At 39.3% G+C, this 25,566-nt stretch overlaps 1 protein-coding gene across 1 annotated transcript in view; it reads right to left on the bottom strand.

Moving 5' to 3' along the window:
- dnah1 (dynein, axonemal, heavy chain 1) overlaps nucleotides 1–25,566 on the bottom strand; it is a 217,222-nt gene that overhangs the window by 146,779 nt on the left and 44,877 nt on the right. Inside the window, exons 17-25 of the mRNA XM_055647806.1 lie at nucleotides 24,690–24,831; nucleotides 22,712–22,867; nucleotides 19,423–19,621; nucleotides 11,175–11,428; nucleotides 8,450–8,662; nucleotides 7,425–7,589; nucleotides 5,087–5,208; nucleotides 1,535–1,640; nucleotides 1,004–1,183 (exon numbers count right to left, since the gene is read on the bottom strand). Coding sequence (XP_055503781.1) covers nucleotides 1,004–1,183; nucleotides 1,535–1,640; nucleotides 5,087–5,208; nucleotides 7,425–7,589; nucleotides 8,450–8,662; nucleotides 11,175–11,428; nucleotides 19,423–19,621; nucleotides 22,712–22,867; nucleotides 24,690–24,831 — 1,537 coding nt within the window. The remainder of the gene's footprint in view (nucleotides 1–1,003; nucleotides 1,184–1,534; nucleotides 1,641–5,086; nucleotides 5,209–7,424; nucleotides 7,590–8,449; nucleotides 8,663–11,174; nucleotides 11,429–19,422; nucleotides 19,622–22,711; nucleotides 22,868–24,689; nucleotides 24,832–25,566) is intronic.

Below are 25,566 nucleotides of genomic sequence, written 5' to 3'. Positions count from 1 at the left end.
TAACTTTATTTCCTTCTCCATAGATGCTGCCAATAGGGTTGCCAACTTTCTCACTCCCAAATAAGGGACAAAAGGTCAAAATAAGGGACAAATTCCCAATGGCAATTCGTTGACTGACTCAGCCGTGGCTGGGTGAATGATGAGTTGGCCCGGGTGCTGGGATTTACACAAAGGCCAGCCGACAGGCCAGCTGAGGAGTTTGGCCCGGGCGCCGGGGGCGCGTGATGGTGCGCACAAAGTCCGGCACCCCATCCAACTCCTGTACCGATGACCGGCCATGAGAAGGAGGGGTGTCGGCGGTAAACAAACTTCCGAAGGTCGGACAGCTGGCCGGGCTGCCGACCGACGGGGCCATGGACGAGGCCCATGGGCTGCACTCCAACGGGAAGGGTGAGGCGGGGCCGGACGCGGCGCTCCAACATGACAGTCCCCTCGACCCAAGTAGTAGCAGTCAGATATGGGACAAGGGTGGTCCCGTATGGGACAAACCAATTTAGAACCATAGAAACATAGAAAATAGGTGCAGGAGTAGGCCATTCGGCCCTTTGAGCCTGCACCGCCATTCAATATGATCATGGCTGATCACCCAACTCAGTATCCTGTACCTGCCTTCCCTTTAGCCACAAGGGCCACATCCAACTCCCTCTTAAATATAGCCAATAAACTGGCCTCAACTACCTTCTGTGGCAGAGAAATCCAGAGATTCACCACTCTCTGTGTGAAAACCCAATATTTAGCCCAATATACAGGATGACTAATACGGGACAGTTGGCAACCCTAGCTGCCAATCTTCTGAGTATGTGACATTTTCTGTTCTGATTAATTCACGTAACAAGGCTCATACTCCATTCTTCATTTTTAAGTGTTTTATTTAGGTTTTGTAAGAGAAAGTCAATGAATGTTAAATGGAATTTGGGCTAAAGTAAATATATTTATAATATTGCAGAAAGTGTCTTTTTTTAACATAAGCATATGGGATAAAAATGCTTCACATTATTCTTACCTCTGGATAGGTTTTCAAGGATCTCCGGATGTTATCTTTTACACTTGCCTTCATCATTTTTTCTACCTCTAACAGCCAGTCTTCCACATTTCCTGTGGGATAGATGCTTTTGAAGAGCTTAATCTCCTCTCCTTCTGCTGAGTACATGTGTGTGATGTGTAGATCCTCTTGAAAATGTAACTGCATGGAAAACAGAAATAAAGTCATTAAATTTGGCACTGCCTGCTGTTCTTTCTGCAGCACCACCTGCTGTCTTCAATTAGCTGTCAGGCACCAAGTAGAACACAACATTGAAGTTTTCGCAAACAGTTGCCCTGTGCTGCAGGGCATCCCCACACTGATGCAGGCCTCAGGATTTTCAGGTCAGCTGCAGCTTTTACAAATGATCATGACATTTATACTTAGCTGCTGTGGTGGGAGGGCAAATTAGTGCGAGTAACCAGAGAAGAAGGGGGTATACCTTAACTCATTGATCAAGCATCTATCAAGCCTAAGAACAGTTCTTTTCATATTTCTTTGTTTTTGACTTACATGAGCTACATTCTCAAAACACTTGCGCAAGTGAGGTTGAACAGCAGTAGGATCCTTAGTTTGAGACAAGATTTCAAGCAGTTCATCATCTGATAGAAAGTAGAATCTGTAGTAAAAAAATGGATTCATGTTCAACATTGAACAGACTACTGTATGAATTTGGTAATTTTACTACTAAACAGTGCTAATTAAATCTAACAAATCATTTTCTTTACTATGTCTCTAAGATGGATCTATGTAAACCATATTGTCACAATTTGAATTCTATTGATATTACTGTCCAAAAAAAGGTCTTAAATAAAAAGCACTAATAGACCATATTCAGAAATTGTGAATTCAGATGCTGTTCAGTTACATAGAAATATAGAAACATAGAAAATAGGTGCAGGAGGAGGTCATTCGGCCCTTCGAGTCAGCATCGCCATTCATTGTGATCATGGCTGATCGTCCCCTATCAATAACCCGTGCCTGCCTTCTCCCCATATCCCTTGACTACACTAGCCCCTAGAGCTCTAGCTAACTCTCTCTTAAATCCATCCAGTGATTTGGCCTCCACTGCCCTCTGTGGCAGGGAATTCCATAAATTCACAACTCTCTGGGTGAAAAAGTTTTTTCTCACCTCAGTCTTAAATGACCTCCCCTTTATTCTAAGACTGTGGCCCCTGGTTCTGGACTTGCCCAACATTGGGAACATTTTTCCTGCATCTAGCTTGTCCAGTCCTTTTATAATTTTATATGTTTCTATAAGATCCACCCTCATCCTTCTGAACTCCAGTGAATACAAGCCTACTCTTTTCAATCTTTCCTCATATGACAGTCCCGCCATCCCAGGGATCAATCTCGTGAACCGACGCTGCACTGCCTCAATCACAATATTCCAGATGTGGTCTCACCAGAGCCCTATACAACTGCAGAAGAACCTCTATACCCCTATACTGAAATCCTCTTGTTATGAAGGCAAACATTCCATTAGCTTTCTTCAACTGCCTGCTGTACCTGCACGCCAACGTTCAGTGACCGGTGTACAAGGACACCCAGGTCTCGCTGTACCTCCCCCTTACCTAACCTAACCCTGTTGAGATAATAATCTGCCCCCTTGTTTTTGCCGCCAAAGTGGATAACCTCACATTTATCTATATTATACCGCATCTGCCACTCATCTGCCCACTCACTCAACCTGTCCAGGTCACCCTGCAACCTCCTAACATCCTCTTCACACTGCCACCCAGCTTTGTGTCATCCGCAAACTTGCTAGTGTTGCTCATAATTCCCTCTTCCAAATCATTAATATATATGGTAAACAGTTGCGGCCCCAACAGCGAGCCTTGTGGCACTCCATTCGCCATTGTTGACGTGCACAGTGGTGATGTAATGAGACTAGAGGCATGTAATAAACAGTTTGAATATAAAAGATAGACACAAAAAGCTGGAGTAACTCAGTGGGACAGGCAGCATCTCTGGCGAGAAGGAATGGGTGACGTTTCAGGTCGAGACCCTTCTTCAGACAGAATATAAGAGAAATAGCTGTAGATATTGGGAAATGGCACAAAAAATGAATCTGCTCCTACAGTGGGTTGTTTATGGAAATTACCAACACAGGGACAAATTGACATAAGGAAAGATATAGGCCCAATGGAATCTGGTTAATCATCAACTCCAAACAACATCACATCCAACAGAGCAACTCCCGTCAATCTAAATTTTATTATTAGCCGAAAAATTCTTCTGTTTCTATTTGAAAGCACAAAAAGAGCATAGCATTGCTAGCCCTATTATTCTGTAGGTGCATCATTATTTTCTCATGCATTGTCAAGTTTATCTGGAGCACAGTGCTATTTGTTTACCTCTGCATACACTGACAGTCTACCCAGCAAAAATGACGTGCAGCTAATGACATTAGTAGCACCATATGATTTTGTGACCCAGCCCATAACGGGGCACCTGCATGACTTGCACAAAATAACACTTTGTGTAAAATGGCTACAACAAACCTAGGAGAGGCGAGTAAGTATGAAAGGGACTTGGAGAACCTATAATGAGGAGAAATGGGTTCACAGACAGCCTATACCAAGCAATTGCTCTGGAGATCTCTGCTCGGAGTAATACTTGTGTATCAGTTGCTTGCATAATCTGTTCCTTGTCAGTCTCATGCTTTGGGCTGAAGTAAAGTAAATGAAGCCTTGTTACCTTGAGTATAGAGTTTATTGAGCTTCCAAATGCAGCAGTAAACAACAAACTGTAAGATGTGGCACAGATTGGTGGAAGTGCCTGGAACCCTAGAGTGACTGTGAACTGCATTTCAACAGCGATGGAGTCCATGCATGTACATGAGCCAATTTTTGAAGTCACATCAACTGGTAGATCTCATTGGTGAAGTCCATCTTATGTAGCTATGATGCAACATGCCTGGATAAAAAATATATTTTAGCCCCTCTATTCTTCCACTCAAGCTGTTCCCTGGCTACCTATGGTGCTTCCAATGCTTGTGTTCCATTTCCATGTTATCCACCAAGAGGTGTAGATAAATACTATTGGAAGTAAGATTTGAGTCACAAATCCAGTTGATGGTGCAAGGAAGAATCAGAATTAAGTGTGAACATTTAGATAATACAGGGCAGTAGAGAGCTATGGCAAATAATTCAGCTGGAAAGTAATAGTTCTTTTAAATAGAAGAGGAAATCGATAGAAGAGGAAAAGTCTTATTGGAACAAAAACAATTGTTCTGTGAATAAACTAGGAATATTGTTTTTCACACCAGTAGGATTAAAGAAATCATAATAGACATTGCACTGTTGCCAATGTCTTTGGGACACATTTCTTGCATTAGAAATATAGAAATATAGAAATTAGGTGCAGGAGTAGGCCATTCGGCCCTTCGAGCCTGCACCGCCATTCAATATGATCATGGCTGATCATCCAACTTAGTATCCCGTACCTGCCTTCTCTCCATACCCCCTGATCCCCTTAGCCACAAGGGCCACATCTAACTCCCTCTTAAATATAACATTAAATGTAATGTCAAGTGGCAAATTTTCCACTGGGACCAAAACAGCCAAGGATTGAGTACAATTTTGCTCTACTCATTGTAAATTCTGTTTTAAACCACATAACCATATTTCATCCAGCACTTTGAGAATGAGTTCTATGCCCTTATCTCTGGAACAGGCTCAACCTCCCAACTATTTGTTCAGATGCAATAGTGCTGCCTCTGTGCCATATCCTATGGCAGATTTGTGCTCTTAGAGGTAATTGGAATGTTTAATTAGTACCTGATAATTATTTCCAGGATTAGTTTTCTAACCTAACTTCTTGTCTTTGCAGAGATTGTTTAGATTTTTCTGAACAATTGTCTCATTTTAGTCCATGGTGTTTCATGGCTGAATCAAATACTGCTATTTTTTAAGGAACCATTTTTTTAAGAAGGCCTCTACCAATTTATGTAATCAAATAATCACATTTTTTCCAATCCAGAAGAACTACCCTACAATATTTTTTTAATCTACTTCAGAAATATGAATATTATCTTTCTAACAGTTTTGTAAACTTAGATACCTTGGGAAAGAGCCTCGCTTTGTCTCCAGATATTCACTGAGACCTTTCTGCACAAGGTCAAGTTGTTTGTTGCATTCACGCAAATTCTCTAGCAGCCTTCCATCAGGACATAATTCAATAATCTATGGAAAGGGGCTATAATGTTAATAAACAAGCAATCATAATTCTCATATCAATGATAAGACACTTTTTACACAGATTTTTCCTGAGAGATGTATGAAGAATAGTAATAATAATGTCATTGCACAAATGTTTCAAAAATGTCAGATAAAAGTTAAGTATTTATTTGAGCAATAACATTTTCAACACTACTGCTAGTCCCATTAAAGCATTCAGCCGCTTTGAGATATATAATATCCTAACCAATTACAGTGATGTGATTTCATGTCATTCTAACTGTTGAATTACCCACTGATTGTATGTCCTTGTACATAAGTACCTGCAATATCGATGAATATCAACAAAACAAAATAAAGATATCTCACTACCTTTCTTACAAATTCCTCATTAAGGCTGTGGGCCGAGTATCAAAACTTTGTCTAGAAATCTGACCCGTGTATCGGAACTACATGAAATTTTGCACAGATTTAGATAAAATATAATTGAGAAGGAAGTTATAACTCGTCAGTACCAAACGTTGCACATTAATTAATTAAACTAATTAGAAAATGAGATCAAAAAAGTAAGCGCCATCTAGTGTCTAATGCCCATATTACACCATGGGAGCCTATTTCCGTGTTGCAGTCTATTTAAACCATATATTATTATACTATATATATATATATATATGACATGAATATGACTGTAATCATATATAATTATGTATAATTATATTATACAAAAATAATATAATGAATTTAATTGTGAGTGTGTATTTTGAATGAGACTGCCACAGAGGTCTAGCTCCTGAACCAGCCTAATTAATGGGTGAGGGCAGTTCCTCTGGGTTCCCCCGTTTAGTTAACCCCACTGACTGCCAGTGTGCAGAATGGGAGTCATGGTCATAGTGGGACTGCGGCAGTGCCAGACTGGGGGAAGGCTTAGGCATCTTCCACTGATAGGAAAATGCCTAACCTTAATCCTAACTCGCTCCCCTTCCACAGCTGCCCACGGCTGGCGCTGGAGCCCCTTTGGGACCGGCTGCGGGCTCCGTACCTGTGGCCCCGCAGCGCGTCCACCTCAGCCAGCATGCCCTACTGGATCATCGTGGGGATGGTGGTGGGGAGCATCACTGCCCTGCACGCCACCCGGGCCGCCTTCAGCACCCCAATAGCGTCGGCTCCGCACCCACAGCTCCGCGATGTTGGAGCAACGGCCCAACACTCCAGAGCTCCAAGCGGCAATCCCAGGTAAGGCCTCGCCCGCTCCACGATGTATCGAGCGCAGCTGCTGAAGCTCTGGTCTGGTCCCGGCAGGAAAGGCTGCCTCCATCCAGTTGGTAGGCCGCGAGGGGGGGGGGGGGAGGGGGGCGAGGACACGACTCGGATGTTAGCCACACATCCTCGCAAGGAAGCGACTGAAGGACGGTTTCCCCCTTACCCAACCCGTTTCCCCCCACGTAAAATACTGAAAAAAACAAAAAAAACACTCTAAACATAACAAAAAATAAAAAAGACAGCCAGACTGTGGGCGGAGGCAGCCAGTAACAGCGCCACCGCATGTCCAGGATCCGTGTGACTGTACCAAAGGTAAAGTGAAATTGCAGAGGCCAAGTTAAATAGTAGGATTAAAGCACACATATCTTGGTAGTCAAGAAACAAGTGAAGAAAATATGGGAATAAAATATAGGTAGAAGAGTGGAATCAGCTTTGATTCAAACTGATGTACCAATTTAGAAACAGGCATGGATAAATATGCAGGCAGCTACATTTCAGGTATTCATTGCTGGAGGTATAATGGCAAAGACGAGCCAATTGATGTAAATCAATTGCAGGGTAGATATACAGTGGCAAGGACAGAGATCATTTGAAAGTTACCTTCAGATCAAGTGCATCCTTTAATGCACTCTTATAATAGCCATAATAATGTTCAGGTATGTCATCTTGGTCCATCACATGTTGCTTTAATATCATTCAATAACGAGACAATCAACAAGAGGAAAAATAGTACCTACTTCCTTATGGAACCACAAAATTTAAGAAAAATATGGCTATTATCTTGGAATGGTATGTCATCCATACCACACCATTCAGTCTCTTGCAGCTGGTTTGATAGCAAGATGGCAAAGTCATTAGAGTGGGCAGCATCACTATAATACTTGGTGGTTTGGACCAAGAAAGAATTGAGTATTAAAAACAGACAACATTTTGTTAGCAAGATAAACATAAGAGCACAGTACCTTTCTATTTTCATTTGCACTTTTCATTACAGTTATCCATAGCCGTTCCATGGTATGATATCGTTTACTTTCCACTGGCAGCTGTCTATTAATATCATCAGAGCTGAAGATAGGTTCCAGGTAAATCCAAGATCTCTGACACTGCAGCCATTCTTCCAGGACATCCTGAAATAACACAAAATATAAATATAATATAATTGCATTTGCAAAGATTACAAGTATACTCACTTATAATTCTAATAATTTCTTCAAGAAAGGTAATTAACCTGAATTGTTAACAGTATTCTTCTCTAACCATGGATCTACCAATAATTTTGGGATGTGTTTTCATTTCTAATTACATTCTTATAAAGTGTAGAAAACATTCTTTCTCTTTTCTATTGATTAGTAGGACTGGATGTTACATTCCCTAAGGTTCTTCACCACAACTGACACCCGGTATTCTTGGGGGTGACCACTAGATGATTTTGCTACCAATCAGACACATCTTCAGTTGTGTACCTCAACATCACTGCGTGTTTCGGCCTTTTATCACAAGACACCCTCAGTCGAGGCAGGCCCACCCCAGGGTGATCAGCCCTGGGTGTGTGCCTCGTGGGTAGCCTCTAGATGGTCATGTGGCAGCCCAGACAGCATATTTTCTCTTCAGCCACAGCCAGTGACTGCTCCATTTTGCTTTTTCCCTTCCATCTTCCTCTCTACCGCTGACTGTGGCTGGTTGGGCCCTGGACTCGTTTCCGTTGGTGGGATAGTACTTGGTTGAGCTTTGCCTGAGGTGCTGCTACCCTTTGGACTATCCTGTGCCACTGGGCTTCACTCGACTGATTTGGCCTACCTCTTAGAAGGTAATGGTCAATGCGAGGCCCCACACCAAGCTCTCCCGGGCATTTTTCTCTGCCATGGTGGATCTTGAGACCCACAGGATTATAACCTATTGTTTGCTTGTAAGTCAAGCTTTAAATCTGTGGTGATTGTATGCAGATTCCGAAAGTCTTGTTGAGTTATATAATCTAAACAAATCTCACCTGGGTCATCCGCAGTTTGTTTTCCCAACTGCTGATCCTTACTTCATATGCTTTTTTAAATGGTGAGAAAGCCATGCTTTGTGTCATGACAATATGATCATCTAGTAATTGAGAAGCTTCATCTGGACTTTTTAAGATAAATGTTCCTGTTTCTTTATATGGCATCACATCAAAGTTAATATTTTCCCAATCAGCTTCCATCTTATCCAGAGCCTACAAATGAGGTTTCAAACATTATTGTTTGGAGATTTTTTGTTTGACTAAACAGTTGCAAGTTCGCAGCATAAGACTTACTTTGGGTCTAAAATCAGACCAGCGTCGATCTAATGCATTTTGAAATATAAAATGTTTGCATTGAAGTGCTAGCATATACAAAATAAAAGCTTGTTTATTTGTTTACTTGTACACTGGCCCTATCCCCAAACTCTATCTCCATTATATTGACGACTGGATCGGGGCCACCTCCTGCACCCCTGTAGAACTGATGGACTTCATTCACTTCACTACCAATTTCCATCCTGCACTCAAATTCACTTGGATCATTTCCGACACCTCCTTCCCCTTTCTTAATCTCACCGTCTCCATCACAGGAGATAGACTATCGACTGATGTCTATTACTAACCTACAGACTCCCACAGCTACAGTATATAGACTACATTTCTTCCCACCCTATCTCCTGCAAAGACTATCCCCTGCTCCCAATTCCTCCGTCTCTGCCGCATCTAAAATTTAACAGTGAATACTCATAATCATCACCAATGATAAATTAGATAAACTAGGTAAAACAATTTTTTTCAAAGCAAATTGAAGCTTTAAAAAAAATTAAAACAACCCTTTTCTCTTCTTTTTAGTTTAGTTTAGTTTAGTTTAGTTTAGTTTTGAGATACAAAGCGGAACAGGCCCTTTGGTCCACCGAGTCCGCATCGACCAGTGATCACCCTAAAATCCTGTATGTCCTCAGAGTGTGAGAGGAAACCGGAGATCCCGGAGAAAACCCCGCAGGTCAGGGGGAGAATGTACAAACTCCATGCACACAAGCACCCATAGTCAGGATCAAACCCGGGTCTCTGGCGCTATAAAGTCACAACTCTACTCCTACTCATGCAGGCTTGCCCTGGTGTAATTCATACAGATTTTCAAATGTCTACCTCACGTAAGGATTTGATGGGTGTATTCATATGTATTGCAGGCAAAGGCATGGGAAAATCATATATTGATGGAATGCACATGGTTGATCAAACAATGATTTTGATTTTTGGTCAACAGTTTTGGTTTTGATTGGATATATAAATATGTTTAGCGTGACGATTTGCTTCTGACTTATATTTGTGGTGAGGAGAATATTGAGATGAAAAGTAATGAAGGAATGATAATTAATGACTATTTAAATTATGGGGTTTCTGATTCCTTTTTAATTGTGACTATGTCTCGATGTTAAACAGTGAAGGTGCCAAGAAGATGCTTTCCCAGCTTACAGGAACTCAAATTGTGATGTTATTGGGCAACTACCCTATGGCAAGTGAACAACTAGATGGGAGTAGAAATCGGAAAGGAAGAATCAGGTGTGCCATGGAGTTCATCTTGTAAGTGTTCGTATGTTAATTGACAGACAACCTTGTCTTTCTTAGTGTTAGCGATCAAGATTTTGTTTCTGTGTTGGGCTGGAAACATAGTCATAAAGCATAGAAACAGGCTTTTCGGTCCAACTTGTCCACATCACCCAACATGTCCCATCTACATGTCCCATCTGCCTGCATTTGGCCCATATCCTCTAAACCTGTCCTATCGATGATGAATTGTCATATTTCCTCTGAAGAGAAGAGCAAACTAAGAGATAACCTTAACATTATCTCTAAAATTGTGTGTGTTTGTTTGGGTAGATATCATGAAGATGTTTCCACTAAACTAGTCCAAGAATGAATTAAAATTAATTTTTTTGTGCTCACATTGCAAAATGGATCTTCCTACCGCGTGAAGTGATTAAAATACCGCAGATGACATGAAGCAGAATGAAATAGAAATTATAGAAGATTGAAGGAATAAAATAGATTGGGAGGAGGCTCACATAACGCATAAATGCCAATATAGACTTGCTAGACTGATATATGGTTTCTGTTCTATAAAGCTTTTGTGATTCTAAAAATAATACAAATTATTTTGCTGGTAAATAAAATAACCTATTTAATGACATCACTTCAGGATTATGCAACAGCAATGTAACTTCAAATTGTATCCAGCTAGGGCAAATACTTGCATAGAATAATTTTGTAATTCAATTCCATAGCTCCTGACAACCTCTAAAGGCAGAAGGAAGTTACTGGTGTCCACAGTTGGAATTAAAGAGAAACATGTGTTAAAGTTATTACTACAGCCAGGAGTTAAAAGGATCTAAGATTGTTAGGACCAGAGGCTATTTGATACATGCTATTTTATATCCTGTTTTTTTTTTTTGCAGTTTCATGCAATATTTTATTTTTATCAAATTTGTTAGATTGTTTGGAGCGTTTTCTTAGTTTTTATCAATTTTAAAAAGAGTTTTGTAGTGATGCTTGGCACTTCTTGGATGGTTTTTATCCCATCTAGATATGTTCAGGCAGAAGAGATATAAAGGAAAATTATGTACAGTCATTACTAAATGCAATGGATAAACAGTCCCTATGGGATGTCATTTGTATCAGACAACAAATTTTACTGCAGTTTTAAAACAAAGTTCTGAATATGTACCTGTTCAATGGCATATTCCTTTCCAGCTACTTCTGCTACCTTGGCTATGGCCTCTATATGTTCTTGAAGATGCATGTCTAAACATCGTGCGAATGTCAGATTAGCCTTAGGCTTAATTGATATTTGGATCTGTTCTGATAAGATTTCCCAGTGTCTGTTTCGCATCCCAGGATTTCGCAGTGCTTGGATGAGGGGGATATATGGCTTAAATTCCTCAATCATGAATCGTATTTTCAATGCAACATCTGAAAGACCTATAGGTAGACACAAAAAGCTGGAGTAACTCAGTGGGTCAGGCAGCATCTTGGGAGAAAAGGAATGGTGTGATGTTTTGTGTCGAAAACCTTCTTCAGACCTGTATTTGGTAAATGAAAAGATATGAAAGGCAAATGTCTGAATCTGAAAGAGCAAATCATTAACTACCTTTGTCTAATGTGTCACTGAGTGACAGTTGGACTATTTCTCTTAAAATAAAGGCAAAATGAGTTTCCATTTAACTTCTTGGATATATATCAACGTTACCCATCAAAATACCTAATATGCTCGTTTGTTTATATAATGACATGTTTATTCAGTAATACTGAAGCATACTCAGTAATTTACATTAATTCTCAACATTACTGAGAAGGCATTTATCTTCTTCCAATTCCATCGACCCCGCATCAACCATTAATTAGGTATGTTACAAAACCTACCTGAATCGTGGCTGAGCATCTGCCCTACCCCGTATGTGTGATTTTGGCGCTGTTTAGAGGGGGCGGGTTTAAAACGCGATTTTTACTAGGCTGTTCCAATCGAAAATGTTCAGCCTAGTAAATCATTAACGGAAAATCGCTGAAAGACCCCATCGCAAAAGGTATTATTAGTTTTTATGGCCTTGTATAATATTTATAGTAGTTTAAAAATCACTCTCTCACTCCGCAACCTCTCGCAGCCCCAGGGTTTTATAAAGCAAACAATTAAAGGTATATACCTTATTTTTACATTAAATGGGGCTTGTGTATAACCCTGTAATATAAAGTTTTCTATAACGAGCAGTTCATTTTGGGCTCTTTATATCCCGCAGTATTTTTCTGGGCACTTGAGGGCACAAATCCAGCGCAATGTGAACGTTCTAAACCAGCGCGTTCACAGGAAACCACTAGAAAGCCGATTTAAATTGACTTTAATTTACAGCAAATGAACACTAAATTCCTTCCATTTGGCCTATAAATTGATGTAAATGAGATTTAAAAATCATGTTTTATTGTGAATTATTTGTGAATATTATTTGGACACTTGGGCTATTTAAAAATGTTAATCATTTATTAAGAAATGGATAGGTGTTTAGATCTAGTAATTGAAGTTTGAAATTAGCTACAATTGGACTTCCAGTGGCTGCTATGAAGCAGTGAAGGCAGCTGCACTGAGCTCTCCTCCAGACAAATCGCGTTTAAAGTCGACTCCCATGCCAGGATCGAGTTAAAAATTCTTATCAGGTTTGCTGAACGTCAAGGGTACTGACTCCATCAAACGGTACTGGTGGTTTTGGGATTTAAAACGATCTTATCGTAAAAACTGGATGAGAAAGAGAAGAGGTCAGAGAGGACCCAAGAAAACTACAATCAGTTTCCAGCTCCAAAAAGCTCTGGATGAGCTTGAAACTACCCCTGAACTCACGTTTGAAAGTTTGGAAGAGGAGCTGGAACCTCAACAACCTACAAGCGATATGGCTGCGAGAAGTGATACAAAGGAGAAAGAAATGAAAAGCTGGGAAGAAACGGTAAGAGCTAATATTCTTAAAGACATTACTAAAGATCTTCAGAAGCAATTTGCCAAAATGAATTCTACAATTCAGAATAACTTCTCCACTATGGAGGGCAATCTTTCTAAGAAAATTGATAATAGCTGCGGCGAAGTAAAAGAGCTTTATGTAGCCCTGAATCAGCAGTTTAAAGATTTGGAGTCCAGGACAGCGAAGGAAATGGAAAGTATGCGGAGAGATTATAACAACAAACATGACATCCTGCTGAAGCAATTAACAGACACGGAAAAATTGATGGAAGAAATGGAGGGTGAGATGGAACAGATGAGCCAAGAGATAACAGGTCTGAAAAAACAACACGATACGAACTGGGAGTTAACGAATAAACTGAATGAGAAATGTCAAGATTTAGAGGCCAGGTCAAGGAGGCAAAATCTGAGATTAGTAGGAGTTAAAGAGGGTGCTGAACACGGCCTTCAAATGCGTGATTTTATTACTAATCTACTTAAAGATGTTTTCAAACTTCCTGAAAAACCAAAGATAGATCTGGCTCATCGAGTGGGTCGCCTCCAAAAACATGATAATGCTAAACCAAGGCAAATTATTGTAAAGTTTCTAGATATTTCAACTGTGGAAACTCTATTAAAGAAGATAAACTATGGAGAAAATCTTACATTCGCTGATAATATCGTAAGATTCTACAGGGATTACCCTCGGGAAATTCTGGCAAAAAGACGCGAGTTTAAAAGGGCAAGCAGTGTTTTATATGGACATTCTGAAGTTCGTTATGGCGTGATCTATCCAGCAAAAATGCTAATTACGTTTAAGGGCAAGCAACGCTCATTCACGGACCCGGACTCTGCTTGCAAATACGCCCAGGAGATTTTAAACAAAATTCAACCAGGAACAGATTAATTGCCATTGTATCTGTGAAACTGTTTTTTCTGTTCAAATTAAAACACTAGAACGCTTCAGACAGTTACCAGACAGTCTTATCTGGCAAGAATGTGCTGTTAATAACACAGGCCGAACTAATCTTCTGAACTGAAAGCACAAGGCTGAAAGAACTGAAAGCTCAAGGTTGCAAGCACATCACCAAACCCTTCAACACGGAGAACTATGAGACTGTCTCCTTTTGAAATGGCCATGATATGAGGCATCTGTTCCACACTATATGACCTATTATTTACACATATAACTAACTAACTAATTAACCAATTACGCGCAATATACTCAACCAACGTTAAAGGCGTAATGTCCTATACTAACACGATTAACTATATAGCAGGAAGGGTGGGGAGGTTAGACATATATTTTAATTACAAAATACTAATAATGAATTAACTAACATACAGGTAAATGAAAAGTGTAATTTTTGACGAGGTATTTTAACCCATAATTACTTTTATTTTAATCCAAATCTTCTACCTTCCCTTTTATTTTATTCTATTTTAAACTGTTCAGCGATGACCTGATATGATAATTTTGGTAACAATTAGAGGGAACCGACTAACGTTGGGTCAAATTCTAATAGGGGGATAAGGTGCATAATCTCATCGACGGAGGTCAATTTAAAAACAAATCTAGCTACCTTAGGTGGATTTTTTGTAATTTATCGCTTTTTTGATAAATTACATTCACTTTTTTTGTTTATTCACAATTATGTGTTGTATGACTCAATCATTTTTATGTACACTTTATTTTATGTTTTTCTCTTTCCCTTAATTATGTTTAATAGTGTCAGGAGATGTAGAACTACTGTAGAAATTATGAAGGACAACTCTGGATTCGGGATTCTGAGGTACTTGGCTGCATCACATGAATTATACAGTCTGGTAATAATAGCCAATGCAAGATAATAGTCGAATAAATATCGGAGGTCTCACCTTCTGTAGTTGGAACATCAGAGGTGCGAATGAGCCAATTAAAAGAGGTAAAATTCTGGCACAATTAAAATCATTAAATATGGATATTGCTTTCCTACAAGAGACACATTTGAAACAACAAACTCAGATCAGATTAAGGGCAAATTGGATAGGCCAAACCTATTACTCCTCATTCACTTCTAAAGCAAGAGGCACGGCCATTATAATTCGGAAGGGCATACCTTTTAAATTAAAGAATTCCATATCTGATAAAGAGGGAAGATATGTTATAGTCACAGGAGAAATTTACAATACACCATTAACTATGATAAATATTTACGCGCCTAATTTTGATAACCCACAATGCTTTAGGAAAATAATAGATTTAATCGCAGAGCATAATTTACAAAATATAATAATGGGGGGAGATTTCAACTGTGTTATAGATCCATACTTAGATAAATCAATAAAGCTAGGGAAGCGTCTTGTTAAAACTAAGACCTGTGAATTTTTAAATACTTATATAAAAAATAATAACATAGCTGATGTTTGGAGAATAGCAAATCCAAGTGGTAGGGAATACTCATTTTATTCATCAGTTCACAAAACTTATTCGCGAATTGACTAATTCTTACTGGACACAAAATTGATCCCGTATACGAATAAACCATCATATCATAATAGTATTATTTCTGATCACTCACCATTGACTTTTATACTTAAAATTGAGGGAATGCCGAGTATAAAACCTTTTTGGAGGTTCAATGCACACATGTTAAATAACCCGCAGGGTTATGAGTATATAAAAGAACAAACAAAACTTTTTTTCGAAATAAATGACACACCGGGTATTTCTGCACCGCTATTATGGGAAACCTTCAAGGCATATATTCGCGGTGTCATAATCTCTTACCAAAGTTTTCAAAATAAGGAAAATAAAAGAGAACTTCAGCGGATAGAACAGAATATAAAATTACTAGAACTGGACAATGCAACTGACCCAACCACAAATAAACATAATAAGATAACTTTATTGAAATATAAAGTCAATAGAATACTATCGGCTAGAGTAATAAGATTATTCCAAATTACAAAACAAGCACACTTCGAATTTGGGGATAAGCCACATAAACTACTTGCGAGGCAACTGAAGCAACGAGAAAAGGAAAAAACTATTACAAAAATTAAATCGGATAATGGTGAGTTTCTAACATTGCCTAAGGATATTAATAAGAGGTTTGCCCAATTTTATCATAATTTATACACATCCAAAATAAAGACAGATGTAAGTAAAATTACAAATTTTTTAGATAATTGCAATCTCCCAAAATTGGATAGTTTAGAACAAGAGCAATTAGGAGCACGGATTACTAGTGAAGAAATAAAACAAATAATAAACTCACTGAAAAATGGGAAGACCCCAGGACCAGATGGCTTTAGTAATGAATTTTATAAAAGATTTCAGGAGTCAATTGTACCAAGATTATTCAATTTATACATGCAGGCTTATACTGAAAATAAACTACCAGAAACCTTAGCAGAAGCAACAATAACGCTTATACCAAAAAAAGATAAAGATTTAGATGAACCGGGTTCTTATAGAGCTATTTCACTTCTAAATACGGATCAGAAAATTTTAGCAAAGATTCTAGCTAGAAGGCTAAATAATTATATTAACAATTTAATAAATACGGATCAAACGGGATTTATACCCAAAAGACAATCATTTAATAACTTGAGAAGGCTTTTTAATATAATGTACTCTCATAATGAGGACAATGAAGATATTTCAGTGGTCACGTTGGATGCAGAGAAGGCATTTGATCAAGTAGAATGGCAGTATTTATACAAGGTACTCCAAAAATTTAATACGGGAGAGAATTTTATTAGATGGATTAAACTACTTTACGATAGACCTACGGCAAGAATATTAACTAACAATACGCTATCTCCAAAATTTTACTTATCAAGGGGTAATAGGCAAGGGTGTGCCTTATCACCATTGCTCTTTGCCCTTATGATAGAACCGCTGGCCGAAAAGATTAGAAATCACCTGAATATTCACGGATATAACAGCAAGGACTCAAAGAATAAAATTTAATTATATGCTGATGATATCCTTTTATATATTACTAATACACAAACGAGTATACCCACCTTATTAACACTAATTGAGGAATTCGGCTCTTTTTCAGGATATAGAATAAATTGGAATAAAAGCGAAATTATGTCTTTAAAACCACAGGATTCGAGACACTTACTAAAATTCCCCTTCAAAATTGCAACAGAAAAATTCAAGTACCTGGGTATTCAAATTACGAGAAGACACAAATCATTATTTAGTGCCAATTTTATACCACTATTAAATAAACTGAATGATACGATTACATTTTGGAAAACGCTTCCGCTCTCATTGATAGGTAGAATTAACGCTATAAAAATGACTTTCTTACCACAATTAATATATTTGTTTCAAGCGATCCCAATATATATTCCAAAATATTTTTTCAAAAAATTAGATTCCACTATCACTAATTTTATATGGGACTACAGAACACATAGAATTCAACGAAAGCATTTGTGCAAATCTAAAGAAGTTGGGGGTTTATCATTACCTAACTTTATATATTACTACTGGGCAGTGCATATTAAGAACATAATGTACTGGCTGGATAGTTCCACTCAGCAGTTGGAGTGGATAAGAATGGAGAAAGAGGAGTGCTATCCGCACGATATAGGAACGATCCTGCTCTCACCGATAAAATTGAATAGTATAATATATAAGAAGAACCCAATTATTCACAATATAATAAGAATTTGGAAACAAATAAAAGTATCATTGAAATTAAATAATTTATCAGTACTAACCCCACTATTGAACAACCCCGCATTCAAACCTTCTCTCATCGACAACACATATCAACAATGGGATAGACTGGGGATTAGGAAAGTAGGGGATATGTATGAAGTGGGCAAACTGTTATCATTTCAACAATTAAAATTAAAATTTAAATTGAAGGATAATCAATATTTTAAATATATACAGGTATGTGACTTTATGAAGAAATATACACATAGATTTCAAACTATATTTTTAGATCCTTTAGAAGAAGCAATGAATATTGGCTGATTCACAAAAATTAATATCATACTTTTATAATAATATATTAAATAGAGAATCACCCTCAACAGAAGCATTAAGGGAAGATTGGGAACATGAGCTAATGATAAAGATCTCGAAGGATAGATGGGAAAAGTATTTGATGAATACACATAACTGTTCTATTAATGCAAGACATAATTTAATTCAATTCAAATTATTACATAGACTATATTATTCAAAAACGAGGTTGAATGAATTTTATCCAAACGTCTCTCCCAGATGCGATAAATGTTTGTTTCAAAACGCTAATATAACACATTCATTTGTAGGATGTACAAAGTTGAATACATTTTGGAGTGATATATTTGATATATTTACAAAGCTTTTCAAGTCAAGAATAGAACCCAAAACGGAATGGATTATATTTGGAATAATAGGAGAAGATACCAATTTAAATAAAGATCAAAATGTTTTTTTTAAATTATGGGTTAATATTTGGAAAGAAATTGATACTTAAATTTTGGAAAAATACAACCACACCAACTGTTAAAATGTGGATTAGGAATATGATGGACATAGCACGCCTTGAAGAAATGAGACTCCGACTAATAGATAAATATGACCAATTCTTAAGGAGTTGGTCTCCTTTCATCGACTTTTTGGAATCATGTGATGCAGCGGTACCGTAAAGATTGCTGATTTCAGTTCATGACGCGGATAGATCTACATCTCCGAATACAGATTTGAAAAATTCTCTTTTAAGGGGCCTTCTCTTCTATTGCTACTTTCCACTTTCTCTCTTCCTTTTTTATTTTTTATATACACACTTCACGTTTTTCTACTCTCTACCATCTATTTTTCCACTTTTTCCTCTTTCTATTGTTTTCTTTTTCTTGTCCTGCTTCCTTCCTTCTTATAACATAAAACTAGAGGTTGTACATAGAATGGATTACGGTATTACATAGTTGGCACCTAAAATTAGGTTCCACTGTACTGTTTTGTGCTGTATTAACTTCTAATAAAATAAACAAAAACAAAAAAGAAATTATCTACAATTGGGTAACTAACTAATTATATGCTTTAATTTCAGGTCATCCAAGTAAGATTATTTTATATTTGTTTCAGAATGCTTCAATCTATGATAACTGAAAATTTCATTCAGTTCTCTTAATTTTTAAGAAGGTTATGGGCTTTTGACTGTCCACGATCACAGCTTTTTTGTTATGTCCATAGAAAATCAATAGGGAGCAAGATGCTAATTTCCAAGTATGAAAATGGCCATAACTGTTTTATTACTTGAGATATGAAAGTGAATTAGGTGTCAAATTAAACTTATTGTTATGCTTTATCTGATGGGATAAATTGCAGACTTGATTTTTTTAATCTCAAAATTTTGTAACATTGCTACATTAATTGCATCTTGCCCTCACTTTTGTTTCATGCACTTATTTGGTTATCTATTTTTAATTAAATAACATCTTTGAAATTATCAGAAATAATATGCACTATGTAACGAAAACCAAACCAGCTTTTTACCTGGAATGTCCTTGAAATACTTGGTGCACCGATGCACAGTCTTGTAGGCGTCAATTACATTCCGTTCTATTTGTTCTGCGTCAATGGTATGTAATGGATCATTCATCCAACTTTCATGCCACCGTAACCAGTCTGATGTAGTTGTCCATAGATCTCGATAGGGTTGGAATTCCTTGGCCATCTTGTAAAGCCTGTCATACTGATATAACCACAATCATTTACACATGGCTATAGGAGCAATTGCTCCTGTTATATACTTCCATTATCATGCACTAAATGTTTATATTTAATCATGTACAAAGCAGTTACTTATGAATGAACTTGGATAGTCACTGTCAGCATGAGAGTTGACTAAACTTAATAAAACATACTGACTATCCAGGCTTATTCATAAATAATAGTTCATGAGGAGGAACTGCCAGCGCAAATAACATTTTCTTCTGCAAGTTGTTGTTTGATGGACCAGTGAGGTGAATAGCCTGGGAAGATCTGGGTCAGTAATATGTCTGTGGAGGTAGACATCAGAGACTTATTGGTACATGAACAGACCATTCAGTTGTCAAATTTGCTCCACCATTCAGTAAGATCATGGCCTTCCTATATTCCACATTTATTTAAATGCCTGGTTTCATATCACTTAATAACTCTGCCTCGCAAAAATCTATCAACGTTGGTTTCAAAAATTATTAACTGAATTAGCATCTAATACTAATACATAGAGTCGTGCAGCATGGCAACAGGCCCTGAGGGCCAACCTGTCCACGCCGGCCATCATGTCACATCTGCATTAGTCCCACCGGCGTGCGTTCAGCCCATATCCCTCTAAACCAATGGTTTTTAACCTGGGGGTCATTGGGATTTTGCCGTGGGTCATGAAAGGGACACAAATAACGTGTCAATTTGTTGAGCCCATGTTTAGGAACCCAACAAAGATACATACCACATATAGTATTTTGTTCGCGTATGCACATACTGGTGCCAAAAAGGTTAAGTACCATTGTTCTATACCTATCCTATCCATATACCTGTCCAAATGTTTTCTAAACGTTGTGATAATACTTGCCTCAGCTACCTCCTCTGGCAGCTTGTTCCATGCACCCTACCACCTTTTGTGTAAACAAGTTGACGCCCAGGTTCCTATTAAATCTTTCCCCCTCACTTTAAACCTATGTCCTACGATTTTTGATTCCTCTTCTCTGGGTAAAAGACCATGTGCATTTATCCTATCTGTTCTTCTCATGAGAAAGCACCATTGTTTCTTTCCTGATTGGTCACCATGTACCCCACCTCCCTCCATCCGTGAAGGCCTACATATATCGCTTCTTATTGTTGAAGAAGTCCTCTCCTGATAAAGCTAGAAGGCACAGAGACAATAACACAAGAAAAAAGGAACTGCAGATATTGGAATCTTGAGCAAAGAAAAAATACTGGAGGAACTCAAGAAGTCAGGCTTCGTCCGTGGGACGAAATGGACAGACAACGTTTTGGTCACGACTTTTCTTCAGATTGGAATGAGAGAAATGAGATAAGAGGGGGATATGGGGATTATTACTTGAAATTGGAGAATTTAATGTTCATACCATTGGCTTGTAAGCTACCAAGCCGAGTACGAGGTGCTGTTCTTCCAGTTAGCATATAGTCTCATTTTGGCAATGGAAAAGTGCAAGGACAGAAAGGTTGGTATGGGAATAGGAAGGGGATTTCCAGCAAGCTCCAGCAAGCCAGGGCAGACAGAGTGCAAGTGTAGGGCAAAACAGTTGCTGAGTGAATGCTTGTTCTCACTGATGTAAAGGTTGTCACATTAGGAACACCAAATGGAGTAGACGAGGTGGGAAGTGGTGCACATGAAACTCTAGCTCATCTTGAAGGGCTGCTGAAGTCCCTGGAAGTAAGTGAGAGAGGAGGCGTTACATCGCCTGCGGTGGCAAGGGCGAGTGCCTGAGGAAGGGCGGGCTATGCTGGAAGGACTGAGTGAAGCAAGGAGTTGACGAAGGAGTGGTCTCTTTGGAAAACGGAAAGGGTTATGCCTGTTGGTGAAAATGTCAGAGGCCATTGGGGTGAAAGGAGTGGATCAGGGGTACAAAGACTGGTGAGATGAAAGGCAAGGATCAGCGGAACTCTATCCTCATTCCATCAGATGAGAGGGGGAGTGAGAGTAGAACTGTATTACACAGAGGAGACATGGGTGAGAGCTCCATTCACAACAGCAGAGGAGAAATCACTTTTACTGAGGAAAGAGGACATTTCAATAACCTAGAGTGGAAAACCTGAGCTTGAGAGCAAATGCAGTAGAGAAGGAGAAATTGAGAATACCGGATGGCGTCCTTGCAAGAGGCAGGTAGGAGGAGGCGTAGTCAAGGTAACATTGGACTACTACATATCTATCTCAACCCCCCCTTTATCCGTGCTCCCCCACCCCACCACCAATGCGCACACATTTCTCCTGCCATCCCGTGCCACCATAGTCACCATAGTCACCATGACTTTGCCTTCCATCACAGTGAGGAGGAGACTCACTGTGATGGATGTTTGTGTAAATTGTGTTGGTGTGTGTCCTGGTTCTTTTCATGTATGGCTGCAGAAACCAAATTTCGTTTGAACCTCATGTGAGGTTCAAATGACAAATAAAAGGTATTGTATTGTATTGTATTGTATTGTATTATATTGTATGATCCTTCCCCCTCCTTCCTATGCTCATCTCCTATATAACCCCCTTTTAAGCCCCTCTTTCCCGTTCCCAGCCACGCATATCTCTCTGTCCAGCTTTACATTTTACTCCTCCTCTCTTTTCCTTATCTGACACCCCTTCCTCGTTTAATCTTTGTCATATATTCCAACCATCTGACGATCAAAGCCCCACCTCCGCCTGTATCCACCTATCACTTGCCAGGCTTTGTCCCACCATCCACCTCTCTTTTCCAGCTTTCTCCCCACTACTCTAGTCTGAAGAAGAGTCCTGACTCGTAATGTCATCAGACTATAAAGCAAGAATAGGCACGGCATAGAAGTGTCTGTAGTTGCTATTGCTGGATTAGGATAGCATCTCAGCCCCAATTTGGGACTTCCAAATGGATAAATCCTATCAGGGGTTGGCACTGGCACTGATGGTCTACCCCAAGGTCTCTAGCCTCCCTACATTACATATGTCACAAAACTGTCATAGGTAAGGATCTCTACAGTGGTATCCCTATTATTAATATATTCAGTGAATAGTTGAAGACACAGAATAGATTCTTGTGGGAATTTACTCTCACTATTCCTGCCTTAATATTTGTATGAATACACTCACGTTGGTGACTGGCATCTCGAAGAGGCGTTCTCTGCTGTTATAGAGCTGTGCTTGATTCTGTGATTCCACTAACTGTTTGTGGATTCGTCTGACTTCATTGGAAGTTTCATGTGCACGGCTCATGTCAGTATAAGCAGAAAATCCAGCTACAATAATCTGGAATATAAAAGTTATATGAGGAATTAGTTATCTGCTATGCTGTGGTACAAATGCCATTAATATTTGTGGGTGGGAATATCTATGAGATTTGATGGACTTACTGCTCAGATCCAAGTCCAATCTGCGACAAGGATTATATACACGAGGTTCAAAATGATTAAAAAAAATAGCAGACAAGAGCCAATTCAAGCTGCTAAGTGACATGTGATGGCTGAATATGCTAAAACACATGTAGCAGAAGTTGGGATAAACGTAATTTAATGAAGGGTTCATATTGGGAGCTGGAGAGCATTGAACAGTCAAGCAGGAGATAACAAAAGCACAGATCACCTTGCAACAGGGTAGAGACAGTTGACATTACATAGTAGAATTAATTAGCCTTCATGTTGAAGGCGTACAGTCAAAAGTTCATCTCGGATTCCATTAGGGCACAAGCCTATCCTGTTAATTTTGAAATACAGTGCTCCTCAAAATTCCAGGTATCTTTACCACCCGAAGAATAAAAACAGCCTGGTCCTTTGTGGGCAGGTTTTACACAAAATGGTTAAAGGAAAATCACATTACATTCCCACAAATACACATGTCATGGGCCTTTCATCATAACCAGGAAAGGTTAGAAATCATACATGTGCATTCTCTCTTATTTCAGATTCCCACCAACTAGTGTCTGTTGTATCTCATAATTCCACTTTATGATTTTCACCTTTCTCATTTTGCTCTCTTTATTATTTCTCTCCTGAAAGATAAGTTTACAATTAACAAGCCAGCTTTTCTCAGCTGACACTAAAACATAATAGAATCATTGAAATGTCCTAATTCTTCAGGGAACGGGGGTTCCCCTCCTCCACCATAGATGAGGCTCGCACCAGGGTCTCTTCCATACCCCGCAACACTGCTCTCTCTCCCCATCCCCGCACTCACAACAAGGGCAGAGTCCCCCTAGTCCTCACCTTTCACCCCACCAGCCGTCACATACAACAGGTAATCCTCCGTCAGTTTTGCCACCTCCAACGTGACCCCACCACTCGCCACATCTTCCCATCTCCCCCCATGTCTGCCTTCCGCAAAGACCGCTCCCTCCGTAACTCCCTGGTCAATTCTTCCCTTCCCCCCCGTACCACCCCCTCCCCGGGCACTTTCCGTTGCAACCGCAAGAGATGCAACACCTGTCCTTTTACCTCCCCTCTCGACTCCATTCAAGGACCCAAGCAGTCGTTCCAGGTGCGACAGAGGTTCACCTGTATCTCCTCCAACCTCATCTATTGCATCCGCTGCTCTAGATGTCAGCTGATCTACATCGGTAAGACTAAGCGGAGGCTGGGCGATCGTTTCGCCGAACACCTTCGCTCGGTCTCAGCACTTCAACTCCCCCTCCCATTCCCCGTCCGACCTCTCTGTCCTAGGTCTCCTCCATGGCCAGACCGAGCAACACCGGAAATTGGAGGAACAGCACCTCATATTCCGCTTGGGAAGTCTGCATCCTGCGGGCATGGACATTGAATTCTCCCAATTTTGAGTACCTATAGAGTCATTGAGTCTCTCTTACTCACCACCCTAACACAGACAGTCCCGTCGTTCTCTCTACCAATGCCCTTCCTCTAGAACTTAAAATATGTTTGATTTAACTCTGTAGTTCAGAATCATAGTTCATTGGTATTCTATCTGAAGAAACTACTTGCCAGAATGTTTTTTTTCTTGGGTGGAGGAAGGGTCTAATCAGAACAGCCAAAGATAACTTGAAAATTAACTTGAGAAAGATTAGACTGAATGTTCCAACATTCAGTTTTGGTTGGATTTTTCCAGTAAATTAAGTGAGTACCTGCAATCCTTCAATCTTCTCCTGCAAAGAACTTTGGTCTGATATCTGGATTTTACGGAAATGTTCTTCCTCCTCCAGATGTTGAATTTTTATTGTCTCCATTCGTGAAGTGATCAAGTGAGGCGCAGCAATTGCAGCCCATCTGCAAACAGAGTTCGTTATTTCAGAATGAATGAAATGGTCTAGAATGCAAGACATCTTTCAGAAATAAATTAAATGCATCAATAATCTTAACCAATCATTCCAACATTAACTATGTTTTTTCCTCTCTACATATGAGATGATGAAGGTGATTGATGAGGGTAGGGCGGTAGATGTTATCTACATGGATTTTAATGAGGCATTTGATAAAGTATCCTATGGTAGGTTGATGATAGACAAAAGATTAGGATCAAAAGTGACTTAAGGGCCTGTCCCACTTAGGCGATTTTTTAGGAGACTGCCGGCGACTGTCATTGTTATAGTAGGACGCAGAAAAACCGGCGACTGGACCTTCCCTCCGACAATGTCTATGACAAGCTACAACAACCTACCACTTAATCAACATCAAGCTACAGCAAGCTACCAACAACCGGCGACCCATTAGGACATCCACCTATGACCACACCTACGACAACCTACGACCACACAGGCGACAACCTACGACAACCGAAGTCAACCTATGTCCACCCGCGACAAGCTACGACCCTGTCGGCGACAACTTAAGACAACTAAAGACAATTCAGTCGCCCGTACCTGTCGCCAGTTGACGTAGGTTGACCTAGGTAATCGCCAATGGAATTCACCGAAGTCAGCACCAGCGACAACCTACGACAGCACCTACGTCAGGAGAATTCAAGCTACGCTCTTTGGCGTCAACCCACTATCGCCGAAAAAT

This window comes from Leucoraja erinacea, chromosome 16 (genome assembly GCF_028641065.1).
Source record: "Leucoraja erinacea ecotype New England chromosome 16, Leri_hhj_1, whole genome shotgun sequence".
Classification (NCBI taxonomy): Eukaryota; Metazoa; Chordata; class Chondrichthyes; order Rajiformes; family Rajidae; genus Leucoraja; species Leucoraja erinaceus.
This window is presented reverse-complemented; position numbering and strand designations above follow the sequence as displayed.